At 30.5% G+C, this 26,536-nt stretch overlaps 1 protein-coding gene across 2 annotated transcripts in view; it reads right to left on the bottom strand.

The window, feature by feature from the left end:
- LOC123291639 (mucin-5AC-like) overlaps positions 1–26,536 on the bottom strand; it is an 83,592-nt gene that overhangs the window by 3,244 nt on the left and 53,812 nt on the right. The window contains exons 2-9 of one of the 2 annotated variants that reach the window (XM_044871988.1): positions 13,983–16,238; positions 12,469–12,690; positions 10,099–10,677; positions 8,941–9,096; positions 3,410–5,356; positions 1,694–1,978; positions 1,441–1,638; positions 202–606 (exon numbers count right to left, since the gene is read on the bottom strand). In XM_044871988.1, coding sequence (XP_044727923.1) covers positions 202–606; positions 1,441–1,638; positions 1,694–1,978; positions 3,410–5,356; positions 8,941–9,096; positions 10,099–10,677; positions 12,469–12,690; positions 13,983–16,238 — 6,048 coding nt within the window. The remainder of the gene's footprint in view (positions 1–201; positions 607–1,440; positions 1,639–1,693; positions 1,979–3,409; positions 5,357–8,940; positions 9,097–10,098; positions 10,678–12,468; positions 12,691–13,982; positions 16,239–26,536) is intronic. The other variant, XM_044871989.1, reaches the window with a different exon arrangement.

Raw genomic sequence — 26,536 nt, 5'->3', positions numbered from 1 at the left:
AAGTTTTTCAATAAGTCTGATCCAACAAAAAATTAGTGAGCGGCTTGGATAGTTTTACAAATATAAATCAATATGATATAGTATTGGTTTTGAAAGAGTGACTCGAACAATAGAAAACTAATCCGAACAGATAGTTTTTCGTGAAAAAAAGGAAATTAAAAATAAACCCGAGTAGGAAATTATTTACGCTCAAAAACTCACCAAACTATTTAAAAATGCTAATTCATCTTGTATCGATTGCTCTTTTATTGGTAATTGTGTGGTTTTCTTCGTCTTTACCGAGCTTGATACCGTTTTCAAAGTTGTTGGTACTACTGTAGTTTCAATTACTTTAATTGTAGTCACAGGAACTTTAGCTGGACGTCTTTGAGTTGTAGTTGTTCGCCTTGTGGATGGTGTTGGTTTTTCCGTTGTTGGTTTTGCTGTGGTTGTTGTAGTTTTATGCCGTGTTCGAGTTGGCCGAGGCGTTGTATGTCGAACCGTGGATGTACTTGGTTTAATGGTTTCAGATTTTGTGCTTAAAAATTGTTCTGTTGTTTGCGATGTAGACGATAGAGTTGTTGTCGGTGCAAAACTTTGTGGACTATTTTTCTGAATAAAATCAATCTGAAAAAGATGATTCGTCAAATTCAAGTTAATTATCGCAACGTTTTAAACTTCTAATCATAGACCGCATATAAACGTCTGACTTTAATTACGCAAGTTTAATTTTGGGAAAAGATTTTGTCTCAATACTCCTTCGATACCTCGTTTGTGCTTTAAAGAAGTCATCTAAATATTTATATTTCTCACCAGAAACATTTTGCACAAATATTAAAACAGTCATCTAAAATTAAAAATCTGGGAAATATTTTGTATCATAATTTCATAATCTAGACTTTCCAATAGAACATCTAAAGCAAAAAAGTTTGGGAAATTACTCTATATTAATGATCTCTCAGAGTAAAATGATCCCTCGTTGTTTTAAGTGAACCATTAGAGCGATCTAGTATATTTATCAAAAAATGCCTTCCACGTGATCAAATTAATCGTTCACATAGACTTATGGCGATTTATAAGCTATTTTGTGATTCGTAGCAAAAATATTAATTTTACTGCTTATGGTCTATAGTAAGACAAATTTCAACGAATAATTTCTTTTTCTGTGTTTGATTTCGCCGGTTAAATATAATAAAAAGCAGTTTTATTAGGAAATAAATTGCCGATTTATTTTACAACGTCATTTATGTCGGGGCTACACGGTCGTCAACAGTGACGAAGGTCGATTTTAGGAAACATTGGTTCTAACCTATAAGTAACTATTTGTTTATGGAGAATGAAAAATTCGAAACGCACCGATCAGTAACGATAGGTCAAAATTGATAACATGAATTGTTACCATCTCTCATTTTTGACGCTTGGGTAGCTTCGACATTAGAAGAAACATAATAGAATGCTTACCATCTGTGATTTACTGGTGGTGGTTGTTGAAGTACTCGTTGAAGTACTTGTTGACGAACTAGTCGATGAACTAGTTGCATTGTAATAGGTTGAAGCTGGTACAGCCGTAAATGGAACCCCTTGAATCGGCATCCAGTTAACTGTTACTGGTCGTATTGTCGTTATAAAGTTTACAGGATTATCCTTCAATGTTTTTTCCTACAAAATAATTCCAAGTTATTACCCAATATTACATTCTTCATTCCTATTTTACCATTTGATTTATATCAAAGACTGAAATTGGTGTATCAATTTCGTTTGTCGTTCGATTAGCACGTGTTTCATTCAAAATTTCCTTGTATGCCTCCACTACTTTTGGTCCTAAGATTTCTGCCAATGTTGGTAATTTAGGTTCTAATGGCGTAAATGGTGGAATTGTTGTAGATTTCACTTCTAGTGATTCCGTTGTTCTTGGAGCTTTTGTTGTAGTTAGACTTAAAATATGTGTTGAAGCCGACGCCTCGGGATTTGTAAATGATGCCGGACTTATTTTTCGTACCTAAAAGTTTTTACTTAAAATTATTATTGTTACCTTTTATCAAATGTAATTATTTTGTAATATTTTATTTTTCAAACCGTTAGTTTTTAATTAGTTTAATGGAATCGAATTAATTTAAATTTCAATAAAATTACAGAACAATATTAAGTTTTTTTTTTTAAAATTCTAAATCAAAGAAATATTAGTTGTGGGTTATCTGGATAATCAACCAATAAGAACTGCGGCTACAATCATTTTTATTGGTCGATGTTCCAATTTCTGAACAATCAATATGGTAGTTTAATCAAAGATGTAAAAGATTAAGTAAAATGACATAAACCGCTCACTTTTTGCTAAAACCTACCGAAATGTGTTTCGTAGGTGTCAAATATCAATCGTAAACCGTGGGTTAGTTACGCTAATATTTTAATTCTTAATAAATTGTTAATTCAATGAGACGGCCCATGTAAAAGTTGACTTAAAAAATTAATTAATGGGCAACTTGTATTACGTATATGTTATTAATGTAAAATGGTTTTTCGATTATTTGACAAACACTCACATTTACATAATACATGTTGTCTATTCATTAATTTTGTAAATCAACTTTTACATGGACCGTTTTATTTAATTAACAATTTATTTTTTATTAACAAATAGAAACATTGGCGCAACTGACTCATGATTTACGAATGATTTTTGACACGTAAGAAACGCTCGATTGCTGCAAACCATTAACAAATACTATTGCAAGTTAACTTCGAGTAAATAAATATTACACAGTAATTACGTCTTCTTAAAATTCGTTCAGTTCCCGTCCAAGAATTTTAAAAAGTTTTAAATAAATTCGATTCCATATTCAATAAAAATTATTTTGTAATACAAAATTCAATATTACAATAAAAATCCAATCAACTGTTTTGAAAGTTTTTGATGTTTGGTTATTTGATTAGAGTTACATGGAGTTAATTCTACAGGCGCTAAACAAAATGCTTAAAAAAATGTTAATCTTAACAATATAAGAACAAGCTTTATAATTTTTTTTAAACCATTCCACATGAAATAATTCAATTCGGAATACAATCAATACGGTCGATTTATGGGATTTATAACTTCTTTTTATTCTTTTTTATTACTTTAATTAGAAATATCTTTTCTTCCTTTAGCTCTGTTTGTCTCACTCATACTTCATTTCCTAGTATCTCAGAAACTGATGCTGAAAATAATGCCCAAAAGATAATGTGATACCCATAAATCGACCAACATGCTTGATCTATGAAAATAATTATACTGTCCACCAGGCAATGCTTTGTCAAACTTATTCTAACGATCCCATATGCTCCTTCCCAATTCAAATTCAGCACAAAACCCTTGATAATGTTAAAACGCTCTATATATGGTCTTAAAAAAATGGCCCATCATTCCATTCATGTTATAGATATTTTTAAGTACCGTATTATCAATTAAATTATCTTGGATACTATCTTCTTGATTCAGAAGTGTATTAACGCTAGTAATGGTAGTAGTAGTACTAGTAGAAGCGGCCGATGTTGTTATCATAATATTATTTGTAGCTTCACTGGATGTAGTTGTTATATTAATACCAGTTTGTAATGAATATTTTAAATTATTCGCAGATAAATCGGTTATTTCTACATCGGAACTATCATCATCTGGCACAATCGTTCCATTTGGATATTTTCGAACAATTGTATTGTTTGGAAATATTCCAAATATAATAAATGGACTTGATGTAGTTGCTGATAAAAACCTTGGTTTCTTACGTACCACTGTATTATTTGGTAAAATTCCAAATACATAATAATCATTTTGTGATGATGGTGCGATTGTAGTACTACTCATTGTTCCTAATAATGCAATTGATGGGCGTGTTGCAAATCGTGGAACATAGCCCGGGGGTGCCCATGCTGTAGGATATGCGGTATGAGGTTTTTTTGATGTAGAAGTTGATGGAGGTGATGAAGTTAAAAGTGGAGCGGATGTAAAAGGAGTTGGGCTTGTAGCGGAAGTAAAAATTTCTGAAGATGAAGAAGAAGGAAGTGCAGTTGTAGTTACAGAAGGTTCTGTGGTAGTGAGAGTGCTAGAAGAAGTCGTACTAGTCGTAGAAGTCGTAGGGATTGGAGTTGTTGACGTAGAAGTAGTTTGGGGTGTCGTTGTAGGTATTGGAGTTGTTGAAGTAGAAGTAGTTTGGGGTGTCGTTGTAGGTATTGGAGTTGATGAAGGCTTTGCAGAAGTAGTTTGTGGTGTAGTTAAAGGAATAGGAGTTGTAGTAGGTTTTGGAGTTGTCAAAGTTGGAGAAATTGAGCTTGTCGAAGTTACGGTTGTTGATTCGATTGGTATAGAATTAGTTGAAGATTCAGAAAAAGCAGTATCTAAAGAAAATTGTGCTTGTGTTTCGGATTTCATTGTCGTAGTCGGTGGTGGTGTATTAGGAAGTAAGCTTAAATTTGATATGCTAAGCGAAGTTCTGGATGCTCTTGGGAAATTATTTTGTAAAATAGTTCTAAGTGCAGAAATAATTGATGGAGTTGATAAAGTAGTGCTTGTAGTCTTAGGTATTGGTGTCACATTTTTTACGACTAAATTTTCGGATTCAATTGATTTTGTGTTGGTTGTTTGTTGTGCAACATTCTCCTTTTTAATATCCTTCATTGTGCTTGCATTATCAGTGCTCGATTGTGTTGTTGTAGCAACAATTGATTTAATTTCACTTACAGTCGAATATGAACGCGTTGTTTCCGGGAATTTAGTTGTAACTGTTGGATTATTTATGTAATTTGATAGTAAAGTAGTTAAGAAATTAGGAGGAGCTGATTCTGCAGTATAGATTTTTTCTGTTATAAAAGATTTTACCGTTGTTGTGTATGTTGGAGTGGATTGTTTAATTGTCGTTGGCGTAACAATTATTGTTGTAGGTGTAGTTTGTGTGGTTGATGTAAGTTTTGCCTCTTGCCGTTTAACTTCAGCTCTCTTTGTAGTTGTTGGGGTTGCCAATGTAGAAGTAGTGGTAGTCAATCTATTTATTGTAGCATACTTAGGTGTCGTTCGAATGGTGGTTGTTGTCAATGGTACGGGTGTCGTTTTTATGGTTGTAGTCTTTGGTACTTGTGTTGTAGCTATTGGTTTGCCTGTGGTTGATGTTAATTTAGGTTTTTCTGTGGGATTTTCAGTGGTTGTGACTGTTAGTAATGTGGCAATGTTAGATGTTGATTCTGGTGTTATGATAGTGATTTTTTCCGTTGTCGATATGTAACTTTCGGTTGTAGTACTACTGTTTGCATTATCGTCTAAGACTAAATTATCCGAATACAATTTTGGTATATTAGAAGGAATAACTGTTAATATTTCCAAATCAGTTTCGTTATCATTTATGTTTATCTGAAAGTAATAAAATTGTTTTTAGATTGTATGTTGAGTCCATTTAACAGTTTTGACGTGGCAAAGATCAGTAGTTATAAGTTGAAATATTGTATTTCACTTTACTTAGGAAATATAAAGATATATATACAGGTAAGGTTAGAGTGTCTGTCCTGGGGTGGGACACACTTAGACCAAAGGGATCGTTGTGATACCGAAAAAGGGTTGGCCCAACCTCGGCCACTTTATGAACCATTTGAAGCTGTTTAAGAACTGCAGGAGTGCTCTGACGTCTAAGGACTTTAAGTCGAGATGGTCGTCAAAGACAGGCTCAAATAAGTTCATCTCCTCATGGCAAGAGCTGGACAATTACGGAGAAAATTGTCTATTCCTCCTCTCCACTATGACAGCTCCTTCAATAGTCGTGATACACTATCAGGCCCATGCGTTTATCATGCCTGCTGCCCAAAAATAGTGTCCTGTAATAGCCGCAACAACTTCGCTAATAGAGGCCCTCGCAAGCGAATAAGATCTTCGGAGCGCCTACGATTGTACTCTGATTGTATTTGTCTATTTAAATATACTTTTTTATTTGGTGGGAAAACAAATTACATGTCTATACAAGTTACTTATTATTTTGTCGTTTTATAAATAGATATGATACTTTATTATTATGTGATATTCTTATTACATTATCCATGTGATATTCTTATTACATAAAATAATCTCCCAACAAATAAAAAAGAATATTTAAATGGAACCAATAAGAATATTATAAATATTATCGAAGATAATAAATGAGAACTCTAGGATATATCGAAATGAATTTCGATTTTTGCCCCAATTTCCTAGATCAGTTTTTTGTATTTTTATAATACGTATTTTCGACTACCCTTCATAATAAGAGTAATCACTAGCTAATTCTTACTGATGATGACTACTTGGTCAATACAAAAAACTGATCTAGGAAATTGGAGCAAAAATCGAAATTTATAATAAGAATATTGTTTCAGCTACTTTGACATTGTTTAAGTAAATGTGGGCACTCCTTTTAAAAACGCCCCATGGACGTGCTTTGCTGAAAAACCCTGTATAATAGCCTGATAACTAATGCCAAAACGAAATTAATCAGAATTTGATTTTTTACAATAGGATAAGCACAATTCCAATTTTTTCTTAAGTGTTCGTAATTTCTCCACTCTCTACTATAGAGTCTACTCAACTTATGTTGCTCGTCGGGATTTAAGAGTCAATCTATATTTTAATAAATAAAATGAGTAAAATGAAATACAACAAACTGTTTTTTTTTACTTTTACCAAATTTTAATTATCGATGCTACTGATCTGCTCACTATATTTTTATACCGTATATGGCAAACTAAAAAAGGGATAAAAAAAGCCAAATTTATCTGCCATATTCCATTTATTTAAATACAAAAATACATTAAAAAAATATAAATATTTAATTTGAAAAAATAAAAATAAAAATGACACAAATAAATATTTACCCCACATCTTGAAAAAAAATATTTAATGACGTGATTCTACTAACAATTTGATGAAAATGAGTTCAACTACAAAACATGCAACTAAAAAACGATGCCAACTAATTCTTCTTCAACTCGAGGGACTCAAATGAATTTTAAATGATGAAAATTATGTTATTATGGCATTTGATTTGTGTTTAAAATGTACATATATTTAAAAAATTTGGTTAGTAACAAGTTTTTGTGAGCAAAAATAATATTTTAAGTGTAATTATGATAAAAATAGAAAAAAAGACATCAAACGTTTGGGCGATGATGTATAACAATATTGTGTAAAAAAAAAACAAACATATTTTTTTTACTCGTTGCTAATCTGGTGGAAACGGTGATGATTTAAATGTTTTGCTGTCACAAATGATTAAGAGACCAACGAAAATCCGCACTGTTCACAGATTCAATACCATCAACCTTTGACAAAGACAGAATTCGATGTTCTTAATTTCATGCCAAAAATATTAATTATTATATACAATTATTGTAAATTGATTTTTTCTATGAAAGTATTTGGTTTATGTTCCTCCTCTTTTGAAAATAATTAAAAAATAAACGCTACACATGAAATTTGCAGGTTTCAGTTTGAGTAGCGTAGATGCCCCTTTCTTGGGACAATTCACAAAAAAATTTTGCAATTATTATCTTTTGATCCCTACCAGGTGTAGTTTCTACCAGAAGAAATTATTTCCATTGGATTTCGTGGAAAGCTAAATCGAAAATTGTGATGAAATTTTCATTTGTGTAATCAAAGCTCGTTTAAATAGAAATTGGTTAAATCTTTCGAGGGCAAATTACAAGACCTTTGCACATCGATATTAAATTGGCTAAAACTGAAGAGTATCTACCACAACGATTCAGTACAAAATATAAATATCATAAAAGTAACCCGGGAGAAGTTTATGTAAATATATCGTCATATAAATCCTTTTCTATGCAGTCAAAAGCACCAGACGTTTATCGTTGCTTTTATACAAGATTATTATCAGAAACTATTAGGATTTCAAATTATTATTTCTAAGTATATAAATTTTTAATATATTAAGCCTTCAAAATTTGCTCTTCAATAATATTTTTCATAGAAAAAAACAATTTTTTTTTAAACATAAAAATTATATTTATAATAAGAATAAAATATATAGCCACCAGCATAAAAAATTATTTTTGAGAGCTTTAAGAAAAGTTCTAAGATGAAGAAGAAATTTAGGAAAGTTTCTAAGTAGTTAATTTTTGTAACAGCGATATCTCTCTTGGTTTCAAATTATGTTAAAACAAAAAATAAATTTTTTGTTTTATGCTGATGACCATATTTTAAATTTAAAATATAATTTTTTCTAAATACCTATCAATTTTTAATGTCCTCTGTCATTGTCTTGGTTTTTTTTTTTTTGCACACACAAAATTCACACAAGTAATGAAATGAAAATTGAAATGAAAAATTAAACGATAGTAAGGAAAATTAGAAAAGATTATTGTGTCAGTAAAGTTGGAAATAGAAATTTTGAAATTTTTTAGTTATATTTTTTTTACAAAAAATCTTAAATATTTCTTTTTACCCACCCGTCAATATTTTCGATTGTGTTTTATTTTATTTTATATTTTTCTTAAAAGTTTAAATTTATTTATTTATTTTTTTTTAATTTTTGTTTTAAGCGAGTCCTTGTCTAGTCATAAATTTATTTAATTTAAATTTTAAAATTTATATTTAAAATAATAATTTTATTTTGTCAGTTTAAACATTATTTGCTTTTTAGAAATACTGTTATTTAGATGAACCGAAAACGTATCCTGTGAATTTCTCTACTATCGGAATTATTTCGATCCACCACATTTTTCTATCAAAATAGAACGACCGGATTGTAAGGAGACTAGATTTTAAAGCGAAAAATGTTACCCATTATTCTACATTTTCCGTAATTTTAATTACTTTTTATAGATTTTGTCACAAAATCTTCAAAACACTGACAAATTAAAATTATTAACTGTCAATTCAAAATAGAAAAGCAGGTAAATTTGGCTTTTTTTTTAAATAGAAATAATATTATAAAAATGGAAGAAAGTACTTACGTCATTTTTGGCAATCCGATGTGACGAGCTAATAACTGGAACTGTTGGTGTATACGATGGTGTACTAGTTACTCTAAAGTTATTTGATCTTATTAGCTCACTTCGATACCTTGCGCTAAATTTGTGGTCAGATGGTTTTGCAACTACCTGTGGTATCTATAAAATTTTAATGAAAAATATTAAACAATGTTCCTAATTGATAATTAATATGAAATTTGGCAAAAATTTGGGGTAGGTAAATTGTTTGCCAAATTGCCATTAGTTGCAGGTAAAAGTGTGATGTTATATTTTTTTAAATAAATAAAGTTAAAAAACAAAATTCGCGGCTATCTCACTGATCTCACTGATCTGCTCACTATACTTTCATACCGTATATGAAAAAAATCACACTCTAAAAAGTATGATAACAAGAAAATATTTTAATTTGAAATTGTCATGATAATTAAAATCGTCATTACCCCGGGACCTCTTTTCCACAGGATGGAATTGAGGTCCCGTGGTTTTAATTTTTGATCTTTATTTTATTTAAATTATTTTGCGATTTTAATTTCGTGATAAAGTATAACTATATATATTTGAAAAGTACTAATTACGCCCTTTCATTTGATACCTAACACGGTATCATTAATTAAAATTTGTTTTCAGTTCATGACCTGTAACAAGTGGCCTGTAACCACCGGACGATCAACTTGCTTTCAACGATACCTCATTTTGAAACAGATGAACATATATACATACCGATCAAACACATAGCCCTAGGCGGAGTAAAAATGACCCTTTTATGATAAACTTAAATATTTGAAACTACAAAGTGTGTTTTATTATATAGGAAAGAAAAGGAATATAACCTTTTTCTGATTTAATTAATTTAAATTTTTTTTATAACAACTTGAAAGGTACAGAATAACAAATAAGAAATTTTGACTTGCTGGTAATATTGCAAAAGGAATTTTGGTGGCTGGATTGATACGAATCCTAAATAGTAGTACTCTTTATTGGTTATATTACGGAATTTGATTTCTATCTGAAGTCGGCCAAATATTAAAATTAAATGTCAAAAATTTAAGCCACTCTAGTCTACTCGAAATAAAATGCCGCTCGAAAATCGAGCGTTAATTCGCGAAAATTCTACATGAAGTTACAATTAAATATACTAACCTGTGTCGTGTAAGTATTCCTGTAACTTTTTGCTCCTTGAGGCTTCTTTTTATACCCATTAATCACTGATGGCGGATTATCATTATTAGTTATCACTTGCTTAGATGGTTGAAAACCTTTTGCTTTTGGTACAAAATTACGTGTTTTCTTTTGAGAATTTTGAGACAGAGTAGTACCTTCTGTACTATCTGGCGTTGGTGAAATTTGACGAGCATTGTTAAAGTTCGGTGTAGTATATTTACTGTTTATCGTAGAATCGACTGAATTCGTTAATGGAACTACATTATTATCTAATTCGTCAGCTGCCGTTGTTTTTTTCGTACTTCTTAATGGTTTATTTCGTTGAATAAAGTTATATTGTTTTTCGTTAGTTGATTTTTCAGTAGTTGTAGTTGATGGTTTTACAAATCGATTTGCAATTGGTCGACGTGTTTTTATATTATCGGTTCGTGATCGTGTCGATGCAACTGTTGTTGCTTTCTCAAGTGTTGCAAAGAATTGATCATCTGAAATTTCGTTTACAATACTTTCGGTTGTAGAGGTGCTACTTACTTGTTTAGGTGATGTGAAACCTCGACCCTGGAAATTTAAAGGGTAATGTTTATGGCTTTTAATTTGTTAAAATTGACGAGTATTATTTTATATCCCATCTTTCATGCTTCATGAATGTTTCCTACTTCATTGTTTTTAAAGAAGAAAACTTTTATAAAATGTAAGCACTTGTTTGCCATAACAGGATATATTGAATTTTGGTGCAGGTGATTAGAAAATCACCTGATAAGTCCATTTCAGTCAGTTCGTTTATTTATCTGCTACCATCATAACTCAATAAGCGAGTTGAAATTATAACATCGTGTCCAATACCTAAAGTACCCTGAGCTCCAGAATGAGCAAACTTGGCAGAAAGCAATGGATTTAAGAATTGAAACATTGGTTGCTTTTTGGAAAATAGTGATCGGTAAGCGCTTACTAAATATGTTGACTAAAGAATCACTGATAATTAAATTCACTTACGCTTGGTAAAATGGTAGCTATCCAAAAACTAATCCGATTTCAGTTAAAGTATGGAAAAATTTCAATTCCCAATTCTGAGAAATTTTGACATTTTTCTAGTTTTTTTTAGGGTTTTTTACATATAAAACAGTTATTGAGATAGATTCCATTTTCGTTTAGCTATCACTTATCTACGAATGAAAACATGACTGAGAAGCACATGTTAAGTAATCACTAACTGATCACTATTTCCCAGAAAATAGCCCCTGATACCCAACATATGGAAGATATTTAAACAATTAAGTTAGTTAGTTATTATTTTCACTTGCTTTTCTTTAAGTAAACATTAATTATGAATAATAAACTGAGTTATAAAATCTTAATTACTAATCGTATAGTATAAATATTAATAATAATAGGTAAAAAAACATTCTTTACGATATTTAAATTAACTGTTTGTAGTTTTTTACTAATTAATTTTGTCAAATTAAAAATTAATTTATGGTTTTTTTATTAATTTATTATTAGTGAAAGCAATGTTTTAATTTATATTTGTCATAAACAATAGGTGTTTATGGATTTACCATTTAAAAATATTTCTCTGGAATTAACTTAACAATCGACAATATAGTACTTATAAAACTTTTTAATCTAAGTTGGCGAGGAACTTTGTCTAAGAAATGGTGATGCACTAGTGATTTTGAGATACGTTACTTAAGCAAGTAGTAACTCTCATGCAGAACTTGCCGTTTAAGTCACACCAGAATGGATATTCAGGAAAGACAGTTTCTGAACCATTCCTTACAATTTTAATATAAAATGGCGACTTTCTACCCTAGATTTAATTGTTTAGCTTTTTATTAGCACCGTTATTACACCAAAATTACAAGATATTTTAAAATCGTAATTTTTGCCTGTCGATAGCAGTTTCTGTTAGCCGCTCCTACCGGCAAGCTACTGACGATGCCAAATTCATTTCTTTTATAAACAAAATCAGAATTTTCTTGACTTCATTACCGTTAATGATAGGCCTTACGAGAAAATCTCCATTTCCGTTTCTTCTCCAAAATGTTTATTCTTATGGGACTCTCTCTCTTAAACAATTTAATCTCACAGTATAAAAACTCATTTTTTGCTATCTTTTAGTGCAAAGATCTCTCGAAATCAAATTCAGAATTGAATTCGAGTACTACGAAAAATTTCTGTCGTAGGGCTTAAATATTTAAGTTTTATTGTTAGATTTAAGCCCAAAGCTCAATAATTTAGAAAACAATGAAATTTTTTAAAATAAGAATCTACTTACCGGTTAAAATCCTTTCCTTATCTCTTTTTAAAATGATACAGATTTAAGAATTATTTCGTTATTAAATAACTTACTCGATAACGGTTGCCAGAAGACGATGAATTCAATTTAACTCGTGATGATTTTGATACTGGTGTAGGAGTCGTGGTTGATGTTGAAGAAGATACTTTTATTGTGTTAACAACTTTCTCAGAACCAACACGCGGTGCTGTTGTACTATGTTGATCATCTCTAGTTCGTGAAGTAATAGTAGACGATGTACTTGGCCTTGACCCATCACCATGTTCGTCTACCAACTGTACACATAGAATATTGAATTGAAGATCAAAGACATTGTAAATAAAAAAAATATTGTCTATTGTTAATTTTCTTAAAGAATTTTATAAACAATGAGGTGTATTATTATTTATTAATTTCATATTTATTAATTACTTATGGTAATCAACATTTTTATTTAATTAATTTTTAATTTCCGTTACTTTTTTTCTGATTTGGTAAATATAGTGATCAGAAAACTTGTTTTTATTAGTTTCCTGTTATTTTTTTTTGTAAATATAGTTCTATCATTGTTGTAAAAGTGATGTCATTTTTTAGCTACTAGTCATAAAAAAATACCAAAAGAACGAAAGCTTTTGCTGGAGTCTCTAGCAACGAGGAACCGGGGTACCTGCATACAGTTTACTTTATGTAAACAACTAAATTCTATTAAATTTTGAAGTGAAGGCACTCGGGTTCATTCCCACTCTATTATCGAGATAAAAATTGTTTTAGCTTCTTCTAAATACTGTGAATGGGTTGATGGGATCAAAACATTAAAAAAATATGTTTTACAAAAGGTTAAGAGCTCTTACGAAAGCACAGCTATTTAAATTGCGTAAAATATACTATTTCTTTTAAATGAAAATGCGAGAGGTAACCGGGTACCTCGGCACCCTATTATGAGGGTAAAAATGTTTAAGCTTCTTCAAAATATTGTGAATGGGTCAAACCAGAAAAAAATATGGAGTACAAAAAGTTAAGAGCTTTCAGCAAATCTCAGCTATTTAAAATGTGTAAAATATACTTTTTCTTTTAGTTGAAAATGCAAAAGATATCCAGGTGCCCCGTCACTGAAATAAGGGTTAAGATTTTGTCTTGCCTAAAAATACGTTTTGAATTTTAAGTTATAGTTTTACATAGTCAATTTTATCTTTATTTTTTTTTAGATGTCAAGAAAAACACTTCATAGTTCGTTGAACATTGAGCAAACAAAAGAATGAAATCCGTAGATAACGACGTGACGGTCATAAAAGATAAATTTAAACCCAGGCTTACATCTTCTCCTAAAAGCTCTGAATAATCAAAATAATTCGGCCAAATAATGCGCTTAAACTCGCCCAAAAAAGTACGACTGGTGAGAAAGAATATGACGTAGGAAGTTTTCCTTCGGCTTATAATTTTTCGTAATATAATTCATTTAAAATAACTCACTTAAGCTTGAATTTAAATTTTCATTAGGGTCAATTACTGTTTTTCAAATTTATATGACTGCAATTCTTATTGAGTCTAATTTAAATTAAATTGGCTTAAATTGGAATTAATCACTTACCTTTTTCTTTTTCAGTAAAGCTTTGAACGGTTCTGGATAATTATCAGATTCTTCTTCCTCGTCATCATCATTTGCCTTATTTGTCTTTAAGTTGGCTTTAACAGATCCTCGTCCACGATTAATAGTTTCTCGTTTCAAATTTGAACTATCCGCTGCTTTTACGCTACCTCTACGCAAACTTTTAGGTGCGTCTGTTAAAGTTGTAGAAGTAGTAGATGATAAAGTTCTTTCGTTTTCTCGACCACGACGAGAAAGTGATCTGCGTGGTGCCGATGAAGCTGTTGTTGTGGACGACGATCGTTGCCTACCACGTGTTGCAACTGTTGGTGGCTGAGGTGTAATAATTGTCATAACTTTTTCGCTCGGTTCTTGATCCATTGATTCTAATGATTTAGTTGGTGTGACTTTATTATCTGAAGGATATGATTTATCCACAGCAGTTACTTGCTCTGTTTTACTGGTGTTCAAAGTTGGTGCATCATCCGTCAGTGGAGTTGTACTTGATGGTTTTTCAGTACTACCTTCATTTTTCACCCTCATATGAGATGGCATTTTATCTGGATAATTATTGTGAGTAGCAGTATTTTCTGCGGTGTCATAGCCTTTCGATGATCTGCGACTTGCAGATCTCGGTGTCGTACTTGCATCATTAGTATTTCTGGTATTTGAACGTCTCGATCCTCTGGATGCGAATGTGCTTTGTTCTACTGTCTCCGGGTTACGACGTCCAGACCTAGTAGCTTGGCTACGTGATGAATGTTGTCGTCTGTCTTCATTACTGCGTCTAGTTGATGATCCTCTTGATTGTATGACATCTCCTTGTGCAACATTCTGTTTGGTTTCATCGCTGGTTCGTGACGAAGTAGTTCTTCCCCTACCCCGACGAGAGGAAACTTCATTACGTGGCTCATTTAGTTTTTCAGTTGTTGACCGAATATTTCTGGATCGTACTGTATACGTAGCTTCTGGTTGTATTGGTTCAACAGGTACTTTTGTTTCAGTTCTGCGACTGGCAGCTGTTTCAAGGTTGCCTCTGAAATCAGTCTTTTGAAGTTCCATATTCATTAGCGGTAAAATAATGCTTCCTGATTGAATTTCTTGAGTGGCTTCATAGTCATTGTCAAACGTTTCATTTTCAGTATCAACTCTGCGACTGACAGCCTGTGGTTTTGGTGGTACTGGTTCCACTCGTTTCATGTATGATACGTACTGTGGTAAATCAGTAATTGATAAACGACCTCGCCCACGACTTGTTGCAATATTTACTGATTCAGTATCTAACGACTTTGCCCTTTTTCTTTCATCAAAATCAAGACGAGCTTTTTTATTACCTCTACCTTTCGGTGTTCTCAAATCGGGCATTGTAGATTCTTTTGTCGATTGTGTTGTTACATCTGATCTATGTCGTGAGTTAGACCGTTGAGCAACTCTTGCTTCTCGTACTGGCTCAATAATACTTTGAATTTTACGTCCTGTACGATAGTGTAAATTTGAGTCATCGAACGTACTTGGCCGTTTATTATTAGGTACTGTTTTGGGTTTATTCGTATTTCCTAATAAGAATTCAGTATAACTGATATCAGGTTCATTTTCAGTTACTTCTATGACACGTGTTTCAGTATCAGGTTTAATGGTTTGACTCACTTCCGTCACACGGGAATAGCTTTGATCAATTCTTGGAACTGTTTTTATCACGACATTGTTACGTGATTTTGAATTTGTGCGTCCTTTACGATTATCATTTGTTACCACTTTTGGTTTACTCTGTCGTTGGACTGTTGTAGCAGCAACCGTCTTGGTTGATTGTAAAGCATTGTCTATCGTTTCTTGATAATTTTGTTTACGACTTCGGGATTGTAGATGTACACGTTGTGCTGATAAAAGTGCTTCATTTTGAGCTGCCCTTTCAGCACTCGCTCTTGAGTAATGATATTGTTCTGCTACTTCTCGTGGTATATCATCCAAAATTTCTTCAACTTCATAATTTTTTTCTGGTGTTTTTACTGAAGGTGGTGTTTTGACTGTTGTGACATATATAGTTCGTCGATTATCTTGAGTTCGGCCCCGACTTGTTGTATGTGGTTTAGGTGTGAAATTTTCTATTATTCTAGTTTCACTTTTAGCTGGTGATCGGTTGTGATTAGTTTTGGATTTTGTTGGTCGTGTATCTAATACTGACTCTTGATATTCTTGTGTTTGTGTAAATCTGGTTTTACCTCGACTAGAATTTGATTTTGTTTGTACAGCACCATGTTTCTGGAAAGAAAGAATTAATGGTTAGTTAATTAATTTTTGCTTATAAATTAGAAAATTATTCTAAACCTCCAGGGAATTTGAAGCCATAAAAATGACCTGAATGAGACGATTTTTTCAGATTCGAGAATTTCTTCATTTAATTATACTAATACCAAAATAAACTTTTCTGCGTTGTTTTGGTGAGCTTGAAGAATAGTAGCAGCCGGGTACTTCAGTTCTAATTCATTTCCGACTCTGAGGCTACCTACTCCTTTTTACACTTCAGGTAAAACTCAGGTCAATTCAAATAAAAATCCTTCATAAATCAAATAAAAATTCTGTAACTTATAGGGATTTGGCTATTTCTTTAGTGTTTTGTTTTATCTATTATGATTCTAATAGTTATTTTCTCGGTACCTAGAATCATTAAACAATAAACTCTACTCATTGCCTTATTTATTAAAATTTTATGGTCAGATAACCTATTCCAACTTAAAAGATCGGCCCCCTCAGGTAGCATTACTTTCTTTTGAAATTCGTTGTAATTCGAATTTTTTACATGGGCTGTTTTTTGTCTATTACTTTATAGTAGATAAAAACCAAACAACGCAGAAAGGTTAGAAGAATAAATAAATTATTTTTATGAATTATGTCATCATATAATTTTCTCACAAAGTGTCAAAATATTGTAGGTGAAATTCATAATAAAAACAAAACTCAATCTTAATAAAATATTTAATAACTTTCCATTTTAAGCACGATTCTAATTAATAATTTAACATAAATTTCATATTAAATTCAATTAATCAATTAAGCACAATTTTTTTTTATATTTATACTGAGTGCCCAAATATGAGTGTTACATATGAAATTGTTTTTTTTTGGCTCTACAATTTCCACCCATTGATATAAATTATTTCTTACACATATGCATAACAAATTTAAAACAACTAATCTAAGTTAAATACAAAACCATTTTTACCATTTAGTTCACGAAATATCGAAGAATAATTTTTTTTGATTCTTGCAGTTCCCTTCAATCAAGAAATCTCAGAATAAATTGCAACGATTGTCGATTGCGAATAGCTCATCGAATTGTGTCTATCTTATCTTTAGAAAAATACGGTGAATTTGAAAGCTATTCACATTCGATGATAGCATAAACCAAAATAAGAAAACTCACTGAAAACTTCAAACTAATGGTCCAAATGATACCGGTGGATATCTTTTCAGGAAGGTACCAACTAAAAATTGATATGCTATTAGAGCCGTGTCAACCCTTGTAGCTCAGTTGGTTAAGGCGTTACCAATTCCGTTCGCGGTATGTCTAGAGTAGCGGGTTTGATTCCCGCCGTCACAACAAAAATTAATAGTTTTGATGGGCCGGTGTAATGCATGGTATATGCATGAAGGAGGTGCACTCAGCCTCTGAAAATAATTGACAAGCTGATAAATGAAATTGTTAGCGGAAAAGGTGGTTAAATACATACGGTATCACAATGGGCTCTATAGTCTAAGTGTGTCTTTAGTGGACAGCCGATATAATCCAACCTAGCCTAAAGTCACCGTCTATGTCCTAATCTCGGCCTTTATGAAAAAGCAAATAAAATGTAAATATTTTAGTTTTGCAGACAATACCACAGACAATATTTGTTCATGATTCATACTGTATGCCAGACTAGTTATACGAGCTCTTAATATTTTTTAATGTATTGTTTAATTGTTTACTATTGCAATAATCACTGATAAAAATGTACCAATAAAAAGTACCGGTTTTTTAAAAGAAATATTGAGTAAGGAACGCCTTGTTATAAAATATAATTGCTGTATTGCAGATAACCATTATTTTTAATATAGTAAAAGTAAAACATGGTTCATTTTACAACAATTATATGATTAATCGTAAAGGTTTTGATCTTATGGTGTGGCCACACGACAGTGATTTAATAGTAGTTACCGTATATTAATACGGAAAACCAATTCAATAAAACTCAGTGTGTGAAGAATCAGATGTACATTAAAAATACATGAAGTTATCTATTTAAGTTTATAATAGCCCAATCCAATAAGGTAGTTGTAATAGAAAGTTAATTGGGGGAGCGTCAAAAATAAAAAATAATTGGATTTTCATCGAATATTTCACAATCAATGACGCATGCTGTTCAAAGGATAAACTTTTAACGGACACCTTTTGTAATACGAGCCAAAATTACTTTCAAAATTCAACTTTCTGTTGGTCTATAAAAATACAAACTTCGAGAACTAACTTTATTGCATACAAATAGGTATCTAAACAAACATCGATGTAACAATAAACACATGATGGTTACGAAAAGGTCTCTTTGGTCTTTATAAATTTCGAAGTTTACGCGCAAGATATTATCGTACTATTATAATATTTAAATTTGTAAAAATGGAAAAAAACACCAAACAGAAAATTTTTTTTTATTACTTTTTTTGTCTCAAGGTTAAGTTATTAATGCTTTAACAGATATAATAATAATAATATTTTTTTTTTTTTTTTTGTAAAAAAGTGATACCTCTCATGGTGTGAGAAATCTAAGTATAATATCAATATCCATAAAAATTCAGGGACTTAAACTTTTAATAAATAAAAAATATTTGGTTGTCATTTCAAACTATAAAAGCCGTTTTGAAAACGTAAATGACGAGTTGAATGGGATTCAAAACTAAGATAGATTCCAAATTTCTTTTGATAATATATTCAAATCTCTTGCATCACCATTTCTTTTCAATTTCTTTTAGTTAATAAAAAATTGTTATAATTGCTAATTAAAACCATTCATATAGAACACACTATTACTACTGCCTACTACAAACACTTTAGAATGTGAAATTTATTAATTTCACAGCATCATACAGATGGACCACAAGCAAAGAAGATTTTGATTTAATTTTACCATATGTTTACAACTGTTTATTTTAAACGCCATATGCATATCAATTAAAACAGCGGTATGTATTACTGTCTGCTGAAGCATGCATTGAATAAGTTGTTAATGCAATTATTAAATCCCGTTAAAAAAGTAATACTACAATGATTTCTATTTTAACTAAAAATAATTTTGATTGAAGTCTAATGGAAGATATTACATAGATTAAATCGATTAATTGAACTTCGAAGACATTAGAAATCTATTAGCGTGATATTGCAACATTATAAATTCCGTAATTATTTTGAGTGTTTGATTGGAACCTTAGAAGTTTTCTTCTTATCTTAAATGCCCATACAAGTTTTGGAAGGAGGTGAGTTAATTTTGGAGTTTTTGCATTGCATTAGCCATTATTTATTTCTTCTTCTGTCTCAACTTGATTGTCGACGTTAACTTGTCAACTTGATTGTTACTGATTGTCGACGCAAATCAGTACTTTACAAAAATGTCAAATGTCAATGACCTGCAAGATTGGCAGTGAAGTGCAAAACACGTCGAGTCTTTCGCCCAAAGTTTAAAAAGTTTTCAGGCAAACAATTAATTATTCAGACAGAAATTTTTGTTCGAGATTTAATTATAATTTTCTTATATATTTAACTTATCGATTTGATGAAGCAACTATTTTTTGTTGTAAGAAAGAAAGTCTCAATTTTAACTTTGTATTCGAGTCTCAAAATAATGAATGAGAGTTCACTGAATTAGGTGGAAGAGAGACCGAAAGATACGTGACCACTGTTAACTTTTATCGTGAATCTGAAAATATATAGCTACTTTTTTGAGCATAAACACTTGAAGTATCAATTATGGAAGGATTTTATGATAGCTCTTTCATAACAAAAATATAATATGTTTTAATAATTGACGTAAAAAGAAATGCTATTTGATATATTTTTTTTTTAAACTTTGCTTGTTGAAATTTCAGAATCTGACGAGACTCTCTTAGAAATAAATCTTTAGCCAACTTAATATTTTATATGACGATGTGGAATTTTAAAATTTTATTGTCTTTGTCGTGTTGTTTCAAGTTTCATTTCTTAAAAAAATGCTTTAATATATAATAATTAAAAAAAAAAATTACGCTTTTGTAATTAACTAAAGAATTTTATATATTTCATTTATTGAAAATATTTCATTGACAAACTTAAAAGTAAAATCATTATAAAATATGTTTTCCACTTTTAAGTTCAGACTAAAGCTAAAAAACATGCCTTAGTCTGAGTTTATTCAACTATTATTTATTAATATCATGGACTGTTATGTGCGCTTCCACCAGAAAAGATTTTTTCGTTAATTGTGAAGATTCTGATCTGGATAATCGGAAAAACTTATTAAATTATTGTATGAGTTCAAAGTTTCAATTCACTTCGACGTTTTGAAGTGAATGAAAATTACGTTTAAATATTCCGTTCCGTTATATAGATACAATAGATACGTGTTAAAAAAGAAAATTTTTTACTGTACGGTATGTATTAAGCTCAAGGGGCTTTAAAGAGAAGATTTAATGTTGTATTTCTGTCTTCGATACAAAAATCTGTTTTTCTATAAATTTTGAGTAAAGATATATTTGCTCAGGCAAAAGACATGGGACATACATGCACGCCGTTTACTACGTTCAGATTTTTACATGACTTAAATGTTCAAAGGTGTATTTTTTTATAAATTATAAAATAAAATAATAATAATTATTAACATAATCTAGTTTTCAAATACACATATACAATTTTTCTGATCAAACAACTTTCTCTGTTTTAATAAAAACACTAATATAATTATTTTATATACTTGGTCAGTATAATTTTTATTATTACATTTATAAATGTTTAATATAATATTGTATTGATTCTATTGGATGGAACATTAAATAAACAGATTTGCTGATTAATAAATGGATCAACTATATGGATGAGATAAGAAGTGAAAAAAGTATTATTTACTTACATCGGAGTTAATGAATTACCTTGTTGTTTAGATAGAGCTTGTCAAACTTGACTTTGTGAAACGTACGCACAATTATTACTATAAAAACTTGTAATTTTCAATGTCGTTATGTGGGTTGGTCATTAATTTTATTAAAAGTTTCATTATTTGACCTAGAAATGTGATAAGAGACTCCAGACAGAAATATATTTGTAGAATTCTGGTTTTTTAACTATGCGTTTTCCATTTAGGACACTTTTACTAGAGCAACTGTGTATAAAAGAAAAAAATGAATATTGCTTTTTATTTATATTAGCTTCGTAGATTGTATCTCATGAAAAAATATTTACCACGCAATTAAAAAATATTCATGATCGATTAAAAAGTTCCTAAAAAAGTCCCCGATTATGCAAATTTTCGTAGAGCAACACTACCTTAATAAGAGCATCTCTAATTTCCATCCTGCGCACGATGAAAATCTCTTCTTAGCATTATTTCTTTTTGTTTTTGTTTACTTTTAATCAGGACCCCGCAATATTAGATAGGAAAATGGTTTCTGTGAAATTTTGGTTAAACCGCCCCCAAAGTGTTCTTCAGATCGTTTTGATCAAAAGCTCTTACGGCCACAAAACTTTTTAGATAATAGTTTTCGAGCTAATACTCGTTAAAAATTTTGTGCCGTGAGAGCTTTTGATCCGAACAATGCGAAGAACATTTTGGAGGCGGTTTGAAAAGGATTCAAAAGAAACCATTTTCTAAGTCATATTCGTTGGGTGCGTAGTCTTGGTAGGGACAATATAATCGATGCCGGCGCTTGCAGTGAAAAATTTTGGTGATAAAGTAGGCTGTTATGACTAATTTGCAACTCTTTACATGTTAATGTTATAGAAAATGTCAAATTAAAATTATTGAAAAACACTAATTAATTAAACTTAATGCATTAAAAATTGTTAAAATAAGAAATCAAATTGCATAATTCTATTCGCACGGTGCGAATAGGTACTACAAATATAATATATGAGTAGCTTTGATAGCCGTGATAGCTTTTGATCAGAATGATCCATAGAACATTTTAGGGTTGGTTAGAAAAAGTTTCACAGAATGCCATTTTCCTATCTAATATTGCGGGATCCTTTAAAGAAATACTTAATTAGCATAAACGATACTAATTAACCAAGCATATTTAATTAACATTTATAAATCATGAGATAAATAAAAATGGAGTTTTATTACGAATAATTTCATTTTTAGACAGAGATAAATCTAAATAAATTATCTTATTTTAGTGGTTAACTATTGATTGATGATTAAACATTATTCAATAAGTTATAAGTCTTGATGCGATCTATTTATTTTTTAGTGTTAGAAATTTATAATGGTTTTTAAATTCAAATTAATATTTTTTGTATTAATTATTATGCAATCAGTGTCTGTTAGAGATGTTGAACTTCTTGTTGATTTGTAGTGCATTTTGTAATTTGCAAATTTTAGCAAATTACTTAAGAGTTTATTATATGTAGGCAGAGCTGATGAAACTAGTTTTTGTATTTTTTTAATTTAGCCTCTGTCTCTTCTACGGGAGACATTCAATGATTTCGAAATAAAACATAAATTTTAAATTTGAACAAACTTCCGGCACTAAATCAGGTTTATTTGATTCGTTGTGGCAACGTAGCTCCTAAATGGATGAGCCAATTTTTTTTTTCTTTGAGTGGTAATTTGACTGTCAGTGTTCTATGCTATGTTTTAAGAAAATCTGCTTAGTTGTTTGAACATCATCACTTCTTTTCTAGTTGTTAAACACTAAAATCGAACTTAAGACATAGAAAAGAACACTATCGATCGAATTACCTTTCGAACAAAAACAAAAATCAAAATCAATTCATCCGTTTAGGAGCTATGATACCACATTCATATACTTAGACACGTTAAATACCCTTCTTTGGTAGTCGGGGGTCAACAAACTTTCTTTATTCATGCTATTAATATGATTCAATGTAAATTGATAAAATAACTGAAAGATGATGTTTTCATTGAAATTGACTATATGATGATTTTATCAATGACCCCATGACCTTGAACGGATCCCGTAAGTACACTCGAACCTGGACAAATGATTATTTAAGAAGGCGCAATCGTTTTTTTTTGGCTTAAAACGATTGTTTACTAAACAAGGTTCCCGCTCATATATAGGAGTGGTTTTCCCAATTACAGAGGTTTAAGTCAAAGTGTTACTTATTACCACGATATTAAAGATGGTTTTACAAAGTACAGGCAAGAAGCAGTTTCAGTTACAGAGGTCAACGAGAGACAAGAACGAAAAACAGCTTTCTCTTGTAGAGTCTTCAATTTCAGACGTATAAAGATTTAAGAGGGTAACAAAAGAGTTTTCTCGCTTATCCAAATCTTAATCACCCAGGTTCGATTTTATTTATGTTTTATATACCACAAACTAATGATTCAACGAACATTGTAGGTTTCATAAATATAACACCCGGTAAAATAATTTAATCCATATATGCAAAGACATTCAATAGTTTATCCATATTGAAATAATGACCATATTTATTGCTATGTCAATAGCTTAATAAAATCGCATTCCATTCAGAATTTCATACAAAAGTATATTTATATAAAAGCAATTTTTATATAAAATATATGTAAATATTTATATTACATTTGATAATAATTTTAATTTCATAATAATATACTTAAAACCTTTAGGGCGATCAATATACATACACAGTAGGGCGTTAGTGGATATACAGTTTTATTAGATATTCATTTCTCCATTATAAATGTAAATAAATTAAAAATTTAAAGAAACGAACAAAACTTTTCAAGTTAATTCTATGAAGAGTGTTCTGAGCTATGTTTCAAGTAAATCTGCGCAGCCATTTGAAGTACATCAGCTCTTTTCTAATCTCTGAACTCACATTTGAAACATAGCTAATAAGAACACTCTGAATCAAATAACCTTGCAACAAAAAATCTAAAATCGATCCATCCGATTAGGAGCTACAATGCCACAAGCAGACACACAGATACGCAGACACGTTAAACTTATAACACTCTTCTTTGTTAGTCGTCTTACAAAAACTTCAATAATATGTATTTACCTATATATCTCATTTTGTAGTTAATCAATTAAAAAATAACTTACAAAAGTTGCAGAGTTTGATATGGGGGACATCATGCTCTGACATGAAATTGGACCTAGTTCTTCAGGTTTCTTTAACAGCCAATTTAGATCCTAAACAGTAAGAGGTGGAATAAAACTTTAAATTAGGAAGTTGATCCTCAAAAAAAAACTAACAATTTATGATTCGAAAAACGTCAGATTTCGGAGGAAATGCGACTTAAATATATGTCATTATTGTATTTCATCGAAAGAAAATACGCTTAAAGTTTATCGGTAATTGTTGGTCCAAGTCATATACACAGGCAAATGTCCCATATTACCCTTGACAACTTTTGGCTTAAGCGTTTTTCCGCAGTTAGCGTGTTTCCTTTCGATTAAATGTAGTAATGACATATTTTTAAATCTTATTTCCTCCAAAATGTAACGTTTTTCGAAAAAATGTTTTAAACAAAAATTGTTAGCTTTATTTAATGAGGATCAACTTTCTAATTTAAAGTGTTTACTCTATCTCTTAACGTTTAGGATCTAAATTGGATACTAAAGAAACCCGAAGAACTAGGTCTAATCTGATGTCTAAGTTACTTTTTGATTGGCTAACTACAAAACGAAATTTTTATTAAAAAAATTAATCATATGACTAATACTGTATATCTACTTACGACCAACTCTGTGAACTAATATTTAAATTAATAGTAATAAATTTTTATGATAAAAAAATTGAAAAATATTTAAGTACATCTTTAATGGAATATTTCATAATAAAATGAGAATTATTATTATTAATTTTAATATGAAAATACTACTCAAAAAAGACTAATCTTCATGTGATTGTAAACGAGAGTTTCCGAAGCAGTTAACATATTAAAATCATTGAGTAAATTATTTATGATTTATTAGCCCTAGGAAAAATGAAAATGAATGTAGTGAAATATATAACTGTAAAGCTGAAAGTAGTTGTAAATTGTTGAATACTTAATTAATATTAAATCGGTACATGAGAACAAATAAAGTGCATTTAATATTCTTGGGGGATTTTGTGGTATCCATATACTCATTATAATAAAATTATCTAATAATATTTATATTGATTATGATTAGATTATGATTATTTATTGTAATATACAGGATGGGTCATTTTAATCTATAATGGCTAATAGCTCGTTTTGTAGTTAACCAATCAAAAAATAAGTTACACAAGTTACAGAATTTGATGGGGGCCATTATGTTCTGGCATCAGATTGGACCTATTTCTTCGGGTATCTTTAATAGCCAATTTATATCCTAAACGGTAAAAGATGGGATAAAACTTTCAATTAGAAAGTTGATCTTCATAAAAAACATTTTCATAAAAACTATTTTTTCATCAGCTTTCGGGAGGAACAGGCGGAAACATGCTTTAGCCAAAAGTTGTCAAGATCAATAGAGAACATTCGCCTGTGTCCATGACTTTGACTTACAACTACAATAAACTTTAAGAGTATTTTCTTTCAATTAAATGCAATAATGACATATTTTTAAGCCGCATTTTCTCCGAAAGCTAACGTTTTTCGAAAAATGCTAAAAACAAAAATTGTTTTACTGTCTTATTTTTTTTTATGAGCAGCAAGTTTCTAATTTAAAGTGTTATTCTTCTCTTATATCTCTTAGCGTTTAGAATCTAAATTGGCTATTAAAGAAACCAGAAACACATCAAACTCAGCAACTTTTGTTTAATTTATTCTTTGATTGGTTAACTACAAAACGAACTATTAGCCATTATATATTAAAATGATCCACCCTGTATATTCATACTGTAAATTATAATTTCTTTTCTAGGAAATAGGTACATTATTTTAATCTGTTTAATCTGTGATAGGTTACTTTCTTGCGTTCAGATATAAACATCTCAAAAACCGGCTCAGGAAGTTGACATCTTACAAACAGTTGGAGTGTATCTCTAAGAGATACCCAAATTATCAGCATCATTAACTTATCAGATACATGCTATTTATTTTAAAACTTGCGGTTGTCAGGGAATGCGTTTCACAGCGATAAATATCTTTTTAATTCAGATAAAAAAGTTGAAATTGTCTTCATTACGCTCTAATTAAGAGTAAGTTTCTCAATAAGCTTGTTTATGAATCTTGCACACTCTTGCAAAGTACCACGAAGCCAAAAAAAACACGATAATGTGGTTGTTTTAAACAGAAAGAGCAATGCTTTATACAAGCTACGACAGCTATTGAACTAAAGAAGTACACGGTAAGAAATGCATGGCGTTTATTGCAATGCTGATATGATATAGAGACAGATACTATAGCATCTAT

This window comes from Chrysoperla carnea, chromosome 2, assembly GCF_905475395.1.
Source record: "Chrysoperla carnea chromosome 2, inChrCarn1.1, whole genome shotgun sequence".
In the NCBI taxonomy this organism is placed as follows: domain Eukaryota; kingdom Metazoa; phylum Arthropoda; class Insecta; order Neuroptera; family Chrysopidae; genus Chrysoperla; species Chrysoperla carnea.
Note: the sequence above shows the minus strand (reverse complement) of the source record. Positions and strands in the feature narration are given on the sequence as shown.